This window comes from Centruroides sculpturatus, unplaced genomic scaffold, assembly GCF_000671375.1.
Source record: "Centruroides sculpturatus isolate CEXI.00-Female unplaced genomic scaffold, Cexi_2.0 scaffold1021, whole genome shotgun sequence".
In the NCBI taxonomy this organism is placed as follows: domain Eukaryota; kingdom Metazoa; phylum Arthropoda; class Arachnida; order Scorpiones; family Buthidae; genus Centruroides; species Centruroides sculpturatus.
The window spans coordinates 156,219-172,538 of NW_019385361.1; the positions used below are offsets into that span (position 1 = coordinate 156,219).

At 28.2% G+C, this 16,320-nt stretch overlaps 2 protein-coding genes across 2 annotated transcripts; one reads left to right on the forward strand and one right to left on the reverse strand.

Moving 5' to 3' along the window:
- The first annotated feature begins 289 nt into the window (after positions 1-289).
- LOC111638106 lies at positions 290-6,244 on the forward strand. The gene is made up of 3 exons (XM_023383748.1): positions 290-454; positions 5,503-6,026; positions 6,205-6,244. Exons 1-3 carry the CDS (start codon positions 290-292, stop codon positions 6,242-6,244), a joined length of 729 nt encoding a protein of 242 aa, XP_023239516.1.
- Positions 6,245-6,768: 524 nt separating this feature from the next.
- LOC111638105 (putative nuclease HARBI1) lies at positions 6,769-8,931 on the reverse strand. Its single transcript, XM_023383747.1, has 2 exons — positions 8,518-8,931; positions 6,769-8,158 (listed from the first exon to the last, which is right to left on the reverse strand). The coding sequence occupies exon 2, from the start codon at positions 8,114-8,116 to the stop codon at positions 7,232-7,234; it is 885 nt and encodes a 294-aa protein (XP_023239515.1). The 5' UTR covers positions 8,117-8,158; positions 8,518-8,931; the 3' UTR covers positions 6,769-7,231.
- Between the last annotated feature and the right edge of the window lie 7,389 nt (positions 8,932-16,320).

Genomic DNA, 16,320 nt, shown 5'->3' on the forward strand with positions numbered 1-16,320 from the left:
GAATCCAAAATTGTCGCGAGAGAAACGCGATCGCAAATATCCATCACAGATTGAGTAATTTATATAATCGAAATGTGAGGAAAATTATCCCTCCCATTTTCAAACGCGTGTAAAACAACTGTCTGTCACAACCAAAGCAACCATCAAAAGAACCGATTCGGAAGAAAATGACGATATTCGAAAAAGGAAAGGTTGAAATCGTCATCAGAAAAGGTTCAAGAAACAATCCAAAGAAATCGTCATCTTCGAACTACATGACCTCGATTTGTGGTAATCCGCATCTATGCTGATGGCGGAGAACTGTCATTTGTTCAGAAGATTGATATCTGGAAAACAGGTATGTCTGCAGAGAAAATGGGAAACACAAACTTCCACCGTCTGTGCAGATACCCCATCATCATCTTACGATTTAGAACGGAAATGGAGTAGTCCACTCCAAATTTCAAAAAAAAAGGTAGAAAAAAATTTTCTGTTGTAAAACTTCGAGAGAAAGGAAGACAAACACACACAGATGACATGTGATCTTCGGACTTACACTCAACACGCCCACGTGTGTCAGATGTAGCTGTGAAGTATCTTCTACATTTACATTCTGAGTGTGACAGACCGATTGAATTAAGTATCGAATCCCTATTTGTGTTCCGAAGAATCTAAAAGGAAACGCGAATATATTCGATTTTAAACCCTCTTTTGGTTTTTTCAGAAAGAAATGAAATTTTGTGATTAGTATAAATTGCTCGATCTACAAAACATAAAATTTTTGCGTATCGTCAAATGTAATTTAAATGTTCAAATCGGATCCAATACAACACGAAATGTTCGTAAACGCGGCACAAAAAAAATAAAACCTTCCCTCCTGAAGGAGACGAATCTGACGAAACGCAGAGGAAACACCCATACCTCCCTGCGAGACATCAAAAAAAGAAGAAAAATGTAACAGAATTTAAATGTAAAAGTTAAAATTGTCGGAAAAATTTATACATTGTTAAAATTTTGTTATTCGATGTAACTGTGATTCATTGTTATCTGATCATTTGTAGAAACCTTTGGATATAGACATGCGATGTTACGCGAAACCAAAAGCGCGCGAGTAAAGCAACCGGAGAATGAACTGACAGCGTACAACGCTCTCAGCTAAAATGTCGCTACTCCACAGCAACATTTTAAAAATNAAATTTTAATATTATTTTAAAAGAGAGTTTTCTCGTATTTGCATTTAGTTGGAATTTAATGAAACAAACTCAATAAATATATAACACGAAAAACAAAAGTTTTCGTTAGACTGATATAAAAATTTGTTAATGGAGAGAAAATAAATATATTATGTGCAGAATATAAAATGGACACAATGTTAAACCCCAAAAACAACAATAGTTAATCAGTCAGAAAAATTGCCTCACATATTGATGTCAGCACAGGAAGTATGTCTAAAACATGTAAAAAAACCGTTTCCTGACCAACCAAGAGCTCTAGATACAGTCTGAGTGGAAAATTGTGAGAAGAGGAAACTGAATCTGAAGTTTATGTTTAAAAAAAGACAGAAAAATATCATGGATTAAAAATTAATGCTCAAACAGCTAGAAATACGTTGAAACATAATGGAGAAAAAACAGCTGTTAAAGCAAAACCCTTTACTAACTAAAAAGCACAAGAAACATAAACTTAAATTTGCAGAGAAGTATAAAAATTAGGCTTGTGGATGATTGGAGACGTGTAATTTTCTCAGATGAAAAAAAAATTAACCATTTAGAAAGTGATGGACACAAATGGTTTTGGAAAAATAAAAAAATCACATTTACAGTTCCATCATGTGATACTAACTATGAAAGATGGTGGGAATTCATTAATGGTATGGGGTTGTGTAACAGCGTACGGACATGAAAATCTGTTCGAATTAATAATAGAATGAATTCTCAGTTTCATTGTAATATTTTAAAAGGTGATTTGCTGGATATATTTTAGTTGTATAAATTAATAAATTAAAATAAAAAATATTAAAATATTATTTTTAACAAGATAAAAATCCTAAACATATGGCTAAATGCACTAAAAAACAGTAGTTGCATATTGAACTTTTTGATTCACTCCCTCAGTCCTCAGATTTAAATCCAATTGAACATCTGTGGGACTAATTCAACTATATCTTAAGTAATTTTCCGAATCCAGCTAGCAGTACTCATGAACTATGGAAAAAGAGCTGAGGTAGTTTGAGAAAAAATAAGTAAAGATAACTGTCTTTACTTATTTTTAACATGCATTATATATGTAAATTTCATTGATATATTCAAGAATATAAATTTAAGAGCTAAAATTTTAAGCAAAACAGAAAAACATGAAACATATTTTATATAAGAAATGTAATTTTGCAGGAAAAAAGAAAATTTTGACTAACAATTGCGAGAAATTTGTCTTACAGAATTATTGAAAAAAAATGTTAAAATTTTAAACAAAATTCTTATTTGCGGCTATCCTCCAACAAGAATATATCGATTTAAAGATTTTCTCGTTAGATCCACTGTATATTGGACATAACATAAGACTATGCATAATAGCTGCAATTTACATTTGATTCGTATGCGAAGAAGCGTCAAGAAAGTTTTTAAATTCAATGATTAAAATTTGATGATAAACTTGAAAACTGCTTGTAATATTTTCAATTTACTCGATATATATATTTTTTCTCTTATTTTGTTTTTAGTTTTGCATACATAACTCCATTTCCCTGAAGAAATGGTTCAATATTAATGCACTTTACAAATTCATTTAAAAAGAGAAATCACCATAAAAAAATAGTATGTAAATGTAAATTTGATTTGATAAGATTATTTAATGGGAACTACAGTAATTTATTAACAAGTTGATAATATTTAACTCAGTTCAAATAACGAACTAACTGTAATAAAATGTGTTCTTAGCTTATCTATTAATATTTATTATAACCTTTACAATCATCGCAAAGTTACTTTCAATATTTTATGAACACAAGTAAACTTGAGTGTAATTCAATGAAATGCACTTGATGATAAAACCACAAAAGTTATTTATGAAGTTATTTGAATGAAAGTAATGTAAGAAAATATTCTTTTTTCTTATCAATTGCATTCAAGTACAAGTAATACAAAACATTTAAAGATGACTTTAATGAACGAAATTATTTAAAGATATAAAACAAATTACTATAAAAACTAGAAATTAAATTGGCTTTTATCATAAATAATAATAAATTTTAAATTGCCGTAATTTTATATTATGAACTTTAACATTTCGGTTTTATTTTTAATATATTTATGAATTCATGAATAAAATAATAAATAAAATTTTTCAAAGATAAGATATTTTTGTTTATTCAAATTCTAATACAATAATAAGACTATTTTCATGAAGAATTATAAGATTTTTTTTATTATTTATATTTATATAAAATTGTTATATTTATTATAAACATAAATATATTAAAATATAAATAAAATAAAATAAAATGTTATAACAAGAAGTTTGACAATGGCGTTTGGAACGTCAAGCATGATTCTAATGACGTTCCAAATGGCTGCGTTTCTTTATGCAGCGCTCGAGAAGCGCTTTATAGAGAACACTCTGAAACCCGTTTCTAAATGCAGCGCTGCAATGTAGCGAACCGTTTCTAAACGTTTGCTGTAAGAGGTCGCTGCAGCGAAAATAAAGCAGCTTTTACGTTTGTTACACGTTTAAAGCAAAATGGACGCTTTCATGTATAATGTCGTATTAACCAGCGAGATTTTTAATTGTGAGATTTGATTATAATTTATATATTTTCCAGACAATGCCTTTAAAGAAGAGTATTTTAAGTTAATGTTTCCCAGCCATGAGAGCACAGAAAATAAAGGTTAGATAATTTAATAGATATTTTTTAAAATTATATAATCTATTTTATAAAATGTAAATGAAATAGTTTAAATTATATTTAAGAAGTTATTTCAGAATATCAGACATAAATATATGTTTAAGTAAAACTTATAAGGTGGATAGATGAAAAAAGGTAATCGTATTATTTTAAATTGCAGATTTAAATACTAGTACAGACTCAGTTTTAACAAATAACAAAGAAAACAAATCAGATTCTGTAAGTATTTAATTATATATTTTAAATAAAACTANCTGTAATAAAATGTGTTCTTAGCTTATCTATTAATATTTATTATAACCTTTACAATCATCGCAAAGTTACTTTCAATATTTTATGAACACAAGTAAACTTGAGTGTAATTCAATGAAATGCACTTGATGATAAAACCACAAAAGTTATTTATGAAGTTATTTGAATGAAAGTAATGTAAGAAAATATTCTTTTTTCTTATCAATTGCATTCAAGTACAAGTAATACAAAACATTTAAAGATGACTTTAATGAACGAAATTATTTAAAGATATAAAACAAATTACTATAAAAACTAGAAATTAAATTGGCTTTTATCATAAATAATAATAAATTTTAAATTGCCGTAATTTTATATTATGAACTTTAACATTTCGGTTTTATTTTTAATATATTTATGAATTCATGAATAAAATAATAAATAAAATTTTTCAAAGATAAGATATTTTTGTTTATTCAAATTCTAATACAATAATAAGACTATTTTCATGAAGAATTATAAGATTTTTTTTATTATTTATATTTATATAAAATTGTTATATTTATTATAAACATAAATATATTAAAATATAAATAAAATAAAATAAAATATTATAACAAGAAGTTTGACAATGGCGTTTGGAACGTCAAGCATGATTCTAATGACGTTCCAAATGGCTGCGTTTCTTTATGCAGCGCTCGAGAAGCGCTTTATAGAGAACACTCTGAAACCCGTTTCTAAATGCAGCGCTGCAATGTAGCGAACCGTTTCTAAACGTTTGCTGTAAGAGGTCGCTGCAGCGAAAATAAAGCAGCTTTTACGTTTGTTACACGTTTAAAGCAAAATGGACGCTTTCATGTATAATGTCGTATTAACCAGCGAGATTTTTAATTGTGAGATTTGATTATAATTTATATATTTTCCAGACAATGCCTTTAAAGAAGAGTATTTTAAGTTAATGTTTCCCAGCCATGAGAGCACAGAAAATAAAGGTTAGATAATTTAATAGATATTTTTTAAAATTATATAATCTATTTTATAAAATGTAAATGAAATAGTTTAAATTATATTTAAGAAGTTATTTCAGAATATCAGACATAAATATATGTTTAAGTAAAACTTATAAGGTGGATAGATGAAAAAAGGTAATCGTATTATTTTAAATTGCAGATTTAAATACTAGTACAGACTCAGTTTTAACAAATAACAAAGAAAACAAATCAGATTCTGTAAGTATTTAATTATATATTTTAAATAAAACTAATACATTCTTTATATTTTTGTTATTGAATAACATGTCTAAGTAGCCTTTTTACTTAGTAACAGTAATGTTTAAAATAGTTTTATAAAATTTACACTTAAATATGCTGATGAAACTTCATTTTTCATAGGAAAATGTTTGGACATCATTTGCAGTAAAAAAAATTATTGAAATTCGAAAAGAAATGGACACATTATTTGAGAAGCCGAATTGTAAAAAAGTCAAACTATGGGGAGATGCAAGTGTTAAGTTGAAAAAAGAAGGTGTCAATGTAGGAGCAGTTGAATGCGATCGGAAGTGGCGAAATTTAATTTTAACGTATAGGAGGAGGAAAGACCAGATGAGAAAATCTGGAAGTGGTCGACTTCCTTTTTGGGAGTTCCATGAAGATTTCGACCACTTCTTTGGTTTAAAAGCCAATGTTAGTCCTCCTCCGGAAACACTGCTAGCTTCAACTTTTGAAAAAAGAGCAGTACCAGCACCGCCACTTTCATCACCACCACCTTCACCATCACCTCCATTGTCATCACCACCACCTCCTCCTCCTCCATCGTCGTCCTCATCACCACCACGAAAGAAAAAAAAATCATCATCTGAGCCTCCAGAGTGGTTTTTAAATTTTATGAAAAAACAGGAAGAATTAGAGGAAAAAAGGTGGAAGAAATTAGAAGATATTGAAAATGAAAAATTAAAAATTTTAAAAGAAATATTAAATATAGTTAAAAAAAACTAATTAAATGAATGAATAATTTCACTAGTTTACGATTTTTAAATAAAATGTTAATTATATTATTTGTGTATTATAAATCATTTATTTTTATTTTAAAAACAGGAATCTTGAGATAACTGAAAATTCAAACAAATTATCATAGAAACATTTTTTATTTAGTTTTCGTTTTTAATAAGTGTGGCAAACATCAGATAATTAATCTAATAAATAGTAAACACATTACTGACAGTTGAACATATTATTTTCCTATGTTCACTGCAAATATTTCTGACACTTAGAATATTTCAAATAAATTTTTTCTCTTACATGAAACACCTTCCTTGTCTTGAAGTGCATTCTTTTCAATTTTGAAATAGTCTGTCAAGTATGTAAATTTAATCAATTTAAAATTTTATAAGGAAGTTTGACTTTTCAAATTTCATGCATATAGTGTTCCTACTCAAATGTTTGTTTTAAATTCCATGACGTCCCGACCAACTTTGTAAATTCCGACCCTCATAGTACAGCACATTGATAAAATAAAACAGTATATGACTTTTTATAATTGTTGAATAAGTTTTATTTAATTAAAAATAGTTTATTCTGTTATTAATCCACAGTCATAAATCTATGTGGCTTTGAAAAAAATAAAAAGCCATTATTTTTTATTCATTAACAAATCCTGTATAATCCATGTACAAAAGTAAATATTTATTAAATTTCTCTCTTAATAAATTTCCTGAACTTTATAAAATCCATCATAGAAATAAAATTGAATTCAGTGCTATTAATCAACATATTGCATCAAGTTTATAATTGTATTGATATATGCTGTCCTATGATGATGAAAACATGTACTTAAAGCATTCTTTTAAGTTAACTTTCATCTAAAATATTTGTTATCAGTTTAGTGTTGTTTGGCAAATTGTATGATAGGTTTAATTACTTATAATTACTTTCCATGACTTTTTCCAAACACTAATGAAAATCCTCACTTTCCAGGTGCATCAGAACCCTGTATATAACAAATGTAATGTGTTAAAATAAAATGTACTTATATTCAATACAAAAAAAATACAAGATTATATAACTAATTTAAATTTTATTTTATATGTATAGTTCATACAAAATGATGTACTTAAAATATATATTATTTCTCCATCAAGAAATCTGCTATTCTGTTTCGTTTTTCAATGGCAGCTGCACGATTTTGTGTGTTTTCTGGAAAATTATCGCCATCATCATCATCATCACAGTTATCAAGTAATATGTCTTCTGGAATATCCTTTTCCCCTTTCTTAATGCATAAATTATGCAAAATGCATGCAGTCATAACCACTTTAGACATGGCTGCAATATTTTCCATGTCTAAATATTTAAGTCTGCGGAAACGTCCTTTCAAAAGTCCTATAGTTTGTTCCACAACTACTCTGACAGAACTGTGTCTTTTATTATAAGTTTTTTGTTTTATAGTGAGACTACCAAAATCCTTAAATGGTACCAATAAAAAAGTATCTAAAGGATATGCAGAATCACCTAATAAATAATAATCGTTTCCTAAATATTTTGATGGTTCCTGCAGTAATAATTTGTATATTGGACTTTGTTTCCACACCCTAGAGTCATTGGAACTTCCAGGCCATCCAACAAAAGCATCAATTATCTGCATTTCTGCATCACAAATTATTTGTAACAAAATGGAATGTCTTCCTTTTCTGTTAAAATAACTTTGGCTATCTTTTTTAGGTGCCTTTATAAATATATGTGTTCCGTCAACACATCCAATTACACCTGGCAATGGAATCTTCCGTAATTGCTCAAACTTGTGTACGGTGTCGTCCAAATTGTTTGATGGCCACTTAATAAAATTACTTGACATGGAACACATTTTATTACAGAAATTCATAAAATTCCTGTAAGCATGACCTTTACTTAAACCAAATCTATCAGAAATGCCTCTGAAAGACTCTTGATTAGCAAGTGTCCATATGCTTAACAACACTTCTTTGTTTGTTGAAATACCAGGTCGACCCATCTTTTTTTCACTCCTTGTTGTATTTATCAACTTTATAACTTCCTATAAAAATAAACATATAAACGATAAGTTTTATTTAATGAACAAGAAAAAATAACAGGCAGAAACATGTAATTAATATTATAGTGCATACAATAGACAAACTTAATTTACGAATGTTAACTAAACAAAGTACAGTATCATTATACTATGCTGATAAGAAAAAATATATTATTAACTAATTTCCGAAACTTAAATGTAATTATAATTCGATTAACTTAACGAATATCAAAATTTGATTCATTTAAAAAACTTAATTTTCAGAAAATCTTACAGAATAACACATGTAAAACTAAATAGGCTATTTTATAAATTATAGCATTTTGTTTCCTATTAGAAAAAATATTTAATGTAAAACTTACTTCTGTAGAACTTCTTGAAAGTCTAAAATGACTTTGAAAGTCATCCAAAGAATAAGAAAATACTACGTCTTCTACATAATTATCTATTTTCTGTCTCTTTTGTTCTGTTCATTTTTTTGGAAAGAGCAAGGCTCAATTCTTCGTACTTTCTTTTTTTGTTATGTCGTAATTCTTTAGCTAAAATACTACTTTCGTCTGTAATCGAAATCAGAGAATATATTAAGACGTCCATGTTTCGCTCGTGGGGAAAGCTTTCTAAACTATGATGCAGCGACGTGTAGCGATCGCTGCTCGTGACGTCATTTACGCTGCACTCTCGCAGCATAAAGAAACGCAGCCAATGCCATTGTCAAACTTCTAGGCTTACAAGATGGCGGCGCTAAACGTTCAACGTTCACGTTTTAGACATGAAAATTTCGGTCCGGTGACATTTTTTATTTGAAGCAAAATTAGCGTGTTATTAAGCGTCAAAGTGTAGTGACGTCATTTCCGTTTCGCATTTTCGCTTTCATTTTAAATGAAAACTAAAAGTTTCCATATAAAGTAGCCTACAATTGTAAATAATAAAATCTTCTTTTAAACTATTTTATTGTTTTAAATAAGTTATAAGAACTTTGTAGTTTCATTTTGCATTTTTTAATTTGTAATTATTTTAAATATTAAATTTTTAACAGAACATTTTTAGTAGGAAAGATTTAACTAAACATAAAATAGGGTAAAATAGGATGCAATTAAATGTAACTGTTTCTGTTTGTACTATTTTCACTTTCGCTTTTTACTTTCCCGGTACAGTACATAACGGGAAAGTACTGGAATCGTGTCAAATTTGACCCTTAGAATTTTTTGCAAATTCCAAATTTTAAGACGACCTAAACTTAAAAATAAAATAAAAAAAAAGAAAACAAATTCCGCGAATGTGTGTGTTTTGGCGTCTATTTCGTTTAATTTCTCAGAATGGAGTAATGTTCAAGAAAGAACATTTGGCATGGTAGCTTGAGTATAATAGGCATTGATAATGTTAAATTTTGGTAATTAAAGGTCGAGGTAATGCGAAGATAGAGCGAAGTCATATGTCATATGTTGAGAAGGATCGTTATAGACATTTATAATTTCTTTTCATAAAACTCATCTCTACCTTTAAAATTAAGCTTTTTGTCATTTTATAATAATTAATACTATAATTTTCAAATAAATCTCATAACAAATGGCGACATACTACGATTTTATTTATTATAGTTAATAATATAAAAGTTAATTTTTAAATAAAATATCTTCAGCCGGAAAACTTAGGTAAGTCGTTGCTGGATTTTTTATAAAGCATTTTAAAATTAAATGCACTATGTTTTGACAACCAAATATTTTCAGAATTCATAATAACTCGTAGCGTCCCTCAGGGTGATCCATTGTCTCCTTATTTATTTAATTTCTGCATGTTGGACATGGATGACTTGCTTTTAGATAGAAAGGATGGAATTCAAATATTTGATAAAACATAACATTATTTACTTTATGCAGAGGAGTTTGCTATATTTACTCCAACAAAAATAGCATTACAACGAAAAATTAATTTTTTAATAATTATTTGAATATTATATAACTAAAAATAAATAAATTATTTGAATATTATATAACTGAAAACAAAATATAATACAAAAAACCAAAATTGTCATATTTAGAAAAAATATTAAATTATCAAAAAAAAAAAAATTGATTTGGATGGTCAACCGTTATAATTGGTAAAGCGAAATACAGTAAATTAGTCAGGAATAACTTTTTCTTAGAATGGAAAGTTTCATAATCATTTAAATAAATTAAATTCGAAAATTAAACTGTTAATTGGTAATCTGATATATCTATGCTCTTCACTGAAAATTACCGATATTAGAATAAATTCCATATAAAATTGCATTTTTATTTCATTCTAAATTAAAGTTTAATTTAAATAATTAATCTTACGTTCTGCCACAATGTGATAATAAAAATTAAGTTGTATTAAGTAAACAATATGCTGTTTACATGCTGTAAAGTATTTCAAACTTTGTTTTTTAATATAAATAATTTAGTTTAAAATAAATTAGCAAAATAATTAAATTAAGAAATAATGAAAATGAAAAGTATTTTTTATATATAATATTATTATTAAAAATCAGTAACAGAAATTTAATTATTACTTCTTTTATAATCAGAATTAGTTAAATAACTATAATGAATAAAGTAAATAAAAACTGAAAAAGAAAAACAAATTTTATGTCAGAGTTGTATTAGTGAAAATAATCGTTTTACTTTCTGTCTATTTTGTAAAATAAATTAAAATGCATGTACATTTTTATTTATTTTAATAAATAAATAGAAGAATAAATTGATTTTATAATTCTGTCTTTTAAATTTAAAATACATTTATTTATCTTTAATGTTACCCTTTCATCATTTTGTTCTAAAATAATTTCTACTGTATTTTAATTCTCTATTATAAATTTTCTATTAAACAGAGCAAATATTATTCAATCAACTGAATTTTTTTCATATAATTCTAATTTATTATAAATTTATTTTATAACGTTTACAAGAGTGTTCATGTAGCTTGTATATTACCAACTGCTGAAATAAATTTTTCAAGCTAAATATTACATAAAATGAAAAAATTAATATAGTAAAATCTGAACGACAGAATTGACGGAGATTTTTTATTTTGTTTTTTTGTTTTTTACACAATTAACGACGTTATTTAGCACAACAGATATTTCATTTTTAACTTAACACTTCTAATATCCCATTAATCTGACTTTCTAACGTTTAAATGTTTTCATATATTGACATATTTATGCAACCCAAATAGACAGGGAGGGTTTTGGTGTTAAATACAAATTTCAGCTGAATTAAACATTTTTTGTAGTCCATACAGTAAAACGCTTCTCCCATCTTGTAATTTGTTTTGTTTTGTTTTGTTTTTTATTGTTGACAATGGCATTTCAAATAATAAAAATTTAGAACTAATTTTATAATAATACAAAATTAAAATTAATAGAATTGTCATAATTAAATAAAGATTCAGAACTTTTACCTGTAATATAGACTCGAGATAAGTGATTTACAATTACCTGTAATTTGGACTCGAGATAAGTGATTTACAATTACCTGTAATTTGGACTCGAAGTATACAAACTTTAAGAAAATAATAATATTTGAAAATAAACAAGACTAAAATAATAAAATATAAAATGAAAACACTACAAACATAATATTTCATTCATACGAATAATTCACACATTGAGTTTAAGTACAGGCAACTTATTTTTTTTTCTTATAACTTTGTGCCTTTAAAAGAAGCAAATACACAAAAATATATTATTGTTTATACATGGTCTTGGTGCACTCATAATTTAGTATATTAAATAGGATTATCTCTTGAAGTTTTCAATTCAATTCGGGTCCAAGCGGTCTGTTATACTTCGTTGAGTCCCGTTTGACGTCTGACCCCCTGTACAATGAAATTGTTGTTTCCACGTGAGCATCTCAAATGGAAACAATAATTGTTTTATTTACTAGATCTCTCGCTAGGCCTAACACAATAGATCGCAGTTTCTTCTTTTCAGCATTAGTTCAGTCGCTATGCTACAACCAACTATTGCGAATAGCGGGAAGATGCCACACTATTTGCTTTTAATGAAAATTTCAGGTGTAAATAAATAAGCTTTATTTGTGTTTTGGATAAAATTATCAAATTGAGGAAGGTCTTTTGAAAGTACGTTTTGATACAGAAAACAAAAGATAAAGTTCCGTTTTGGCAATAATGGATTTCTTTCTTATATGAAAATTAGGCATTTTACCCCAACAGTCGGGTAAGATACCTAGTTACTTAGATTGATATTGACCTTATATAATTTATGAATTTGTTTTTTTTTAAATTCAGTTTTCAGTTTGTTTAAATGTTCGGTCATTGTATAAATGACTCCACTAAGCATCATACTCCAACAGTAGCAGAAATGGAATCATTTAAACAAACACGGCGGTTCAAGGTCAGTGGTTGCTGACAATGGAAAGTTGGAGTCACAACTACCTCATATATTAACAGATTTTCTTATTTTATAATACATTTAACTATTATAACAGTTTTACTTTTTTAAAAAATCATTTCCATGAAAAAATGAGTGGTTTCCTAGTTTTTGCTTCTAGATATTAAAATGTCTTTAGAAATTGATCATTTTTGTTTCTCAGAACATAACTGATTCAGGAAATTTGAGCACCAGGGCGTGGCTGTCGATGTTGGCAAATTGTGGAATTATAAGAAAATTAGCATCTTCCCCCATATACTGTACATTCACAATTTAACAACTAGGGATTCTCTAACGGCAATCCAAAATAAGAAAAGTTCACTTTTTTCTTATTTTGTGTTAAGATTGAGAAAATTTTGCAAATAGAAAGTATAAACTGTAAGAAAACATTTGTATTTATTAATTTTAAGCCTGCTTATTAGTTTTTTAAATTTTTGCTTGTTATGGCAATGTCACAGATTGTCAATATTCAATATGTAGCCTATTTGTGGCAAGATTCTAAAAATTCTTTACTTGTCAGAATCTATAATATCTTGAATAATTGAGCTGATGCTGCCTTAATTTTTAATTTTTAAAAATAAAGTCGAAGTCTCTTTACAAATGCCATTTAATTTTTAAATTCCTAATGTAAATAGAATGAAAAAGAATTTAATTTTAAAATTTCTAAAAACTCCATCAGACAAAATCGTTTATTTGAAAATTTTGCTTCAAATACTTTTTAAAGTTTTTATTTAGTTTTCATTTAAAATTAAAACAAATTTTAATTAAAAATGTAACCAATTAAAAGCGTTTGAAAAGCTTAATTAATTAAAAAAGTAAAAATATTTTAAAAATTTTATTTTTTGTGTAGGCCTATATTTATTTCTCGTAAACATTGAAAAAATATGAAATTTTATATACTTATACAATTTTATTTAAATGAATAATTTTTTATGTTAACTCATTAAATTTTTAAAACTTGGATGAATAAAATGGATAAGCTCCATGATTATTATTATTTTTTCATACAGCAGTATATTATTATAATTTCAAAATAATTAGTTTAACTCTCGATATTAATAAGTTTATATGATACTAGCTGTTACCCGCAACTTCGTCCGCGGAGGTTTTGCAAGCAAACCCCATTTACATTCAATATTTCAATAACCATAGTAATTGTCATATAACACCTACCGCTGAAGAGAATTGCCGAGAATCAAACGAACTATTTTCAATTTGATCAATTTTCTGGAATGTTTACAATCGTTCTATAATCGAACCAATATGCAATAACAAATTCGAATTTAAAACGGATCGAACATTTTTAAAATCGAAATGTCTGAAATGTTATCAATTCAATACACCTAAGTACTCAATGAAGACTAAACGTAGTTGAAAACAAAAAATCGCATCTAAAATAGTACAGTAGAAGCCGTTTTTCCGGTTAAGCCTTAATCCTCTCCCTCTCCCCCCGCGGGGGAATTTCGAAAAATCCCTTCTTAGTGTGCGTTTCCATGACGTACCCTAACGTCTACCAAATTTCACCTCTCTAGGTTAAGCGGTTTGCTCTGGGCGATGATGAATCAGTCAGTCAGTCAGTGAGTCAGTCAGTCAGGACAAGCAATTTTATATATTTAGATGAAACTATTAAAGTATCGTTAAAAATATTTCTGTTTAAAATAGTAATGAATGAATTTAATATTCCTAATTATCATATATGAAAATGAATCTTAAATTTTGTATTGAACTTTCTTGAACGTTTTCATAATCGAAAACGCTCAAGAAATGAATTGAATTTTTGTTTTATGGAATAGAATTGTTCGAATAAATTTTAAAATATAATAACTATTTATAAATAGCCTACATTTTTTAAATTAATAGAATTTGACAGAATATATATGTTTTTGTTGAGAAGATCATAAATTTTTCAAAGTTTATAATAAATATTTTTGGCAACTTGATATCAGAACAGTAGGCTGGGAGGAAGCGAGATCAAATTCCATAGGGGTTGAATTTTTTGGAGGTTCTCTATCCGAATATGGCGAGCCTGTTCCTCATCCCGGCTACCCCATTGTGGGCCCGGCCGAACAGATAATTAACTTGCTAAAAGCCTTTTTGTGCCCTCAGGGCGAAAAAAGTTTAAAATAAATATTCTTTAATATACAGAAACTTTCTGAAAAGTCTTTTTAATCATGCCTATTGTGATTCTGCCAGACTCAAAACACACCGGCCGTGTAACAACCTACCTGAGATAGACTACCTCCTAAAAGCAAATCCAGGTCAAATTCCTGGAATTTGACCTCCTGGATTTGATCCCGAGTCTTCCAGAGAGGCAGGTTTACAATTAAATTGCCTGTCATGTGGCCCAGTGGCGTATCCAGGATTTTAAAAATATTAGAATTGCTCAAGGTAAATTCGGAGAGATTAACTGTCCTCTGAGGTTTTTTGGAATATGTTATACAATTATTTTAAGATTACTTTAGTAACCCAATGGAAGTCATGCGATATGCATTATGATCTTTATTTGCATTTTAAAATAACAAAACTGATTGCTAATGTATCAAGATAGTGTTGACTCCCTTTGAGATATGATACACGACCCACCTCTCTCCCTACCTCGATACTGTAAGGCCGAGACTCCACTAGCGTAAAACGGGTGTAAAACCCCTCGCCGTAAAAGCTTTTAATCACGTGACCCTGATATTTTACGCCTGAGCAGGTCGTAAAACCAGCGTAAAAGCGAGTTGAGCAGTGTTCAACTTTCGACGCAAATACGGCCGTAAAACGTTACCATCCATTAATCAAAAGTCAGTGAAATCTACGTCATTGTGACACGGTGCAAAAATGGCCGAAAACGAGCTTTTCTTTACGTTCTATCATGGCTACTTCGAAAAGACCTCGATTAGATTTAGAAAAATTTATCGAAAATATCTATGTTATATGACAAGAGACATCCTGACTATAAGAATGGATGCCTAAAACATTTTATGAACTCTGACAATTATGAGCAATCAAGCTACGATGATTTCGTTCCCACCAATTCACGTGCGAAGAAGTGTTTACTTTCGACACTTGGGGCACCGTCGCCGTAAAACTTTGCTAGCTGGACCTCCACCGCAATCTAGACGCAAACGTAAATAGGTCACGTGATTAACAGTTATTACGACGAGGGATTTTACGCTAGTGGAGTCTCGGTCTAACTACCAAAATTTAACAGCATCAATGACTGTAGTACACAAATCTCACTGCATAACCTTAGAAAGTTTCAACAAAAAGCACAGAAGTTATTATTCTTTAAATCGAGTGAAGAAATCGTGCCTCTACACACATTAATATCCATGCATACAAAAGGCCCCGAACTTATTTTCTTCATTTCTTGATGTTTCAAGATCCCCTGAATCCAAAAGTGTAAAAATCTTGGGAGTCATTTTTTGATATATTGCCATACTTTCCCTCTGTTATAAACAGCCAGGAAAGTAATACGCAGTAGATATCAAACTCTAAATGCAGAAATTTAGTCTCTTTGTATTCTCAATAGGATAAATATAATTTCCATTACTGTCATTTCAAAATAATACGATAATTATCCAAGTTTTAAGGGTGCTTTTTATCATCTACTTATTTATGTTCTCCTTTCATCTATTTGCATCTTTAAAATCTTTTAGCATACATTTAAGATATTTCTTATGGAAAATTATGTAAGTTGAATTTCTCAAAAATTCCTTATAAAAGATTTAATTTTTAACTTATTAATTTTTTAAAATAATTTTAA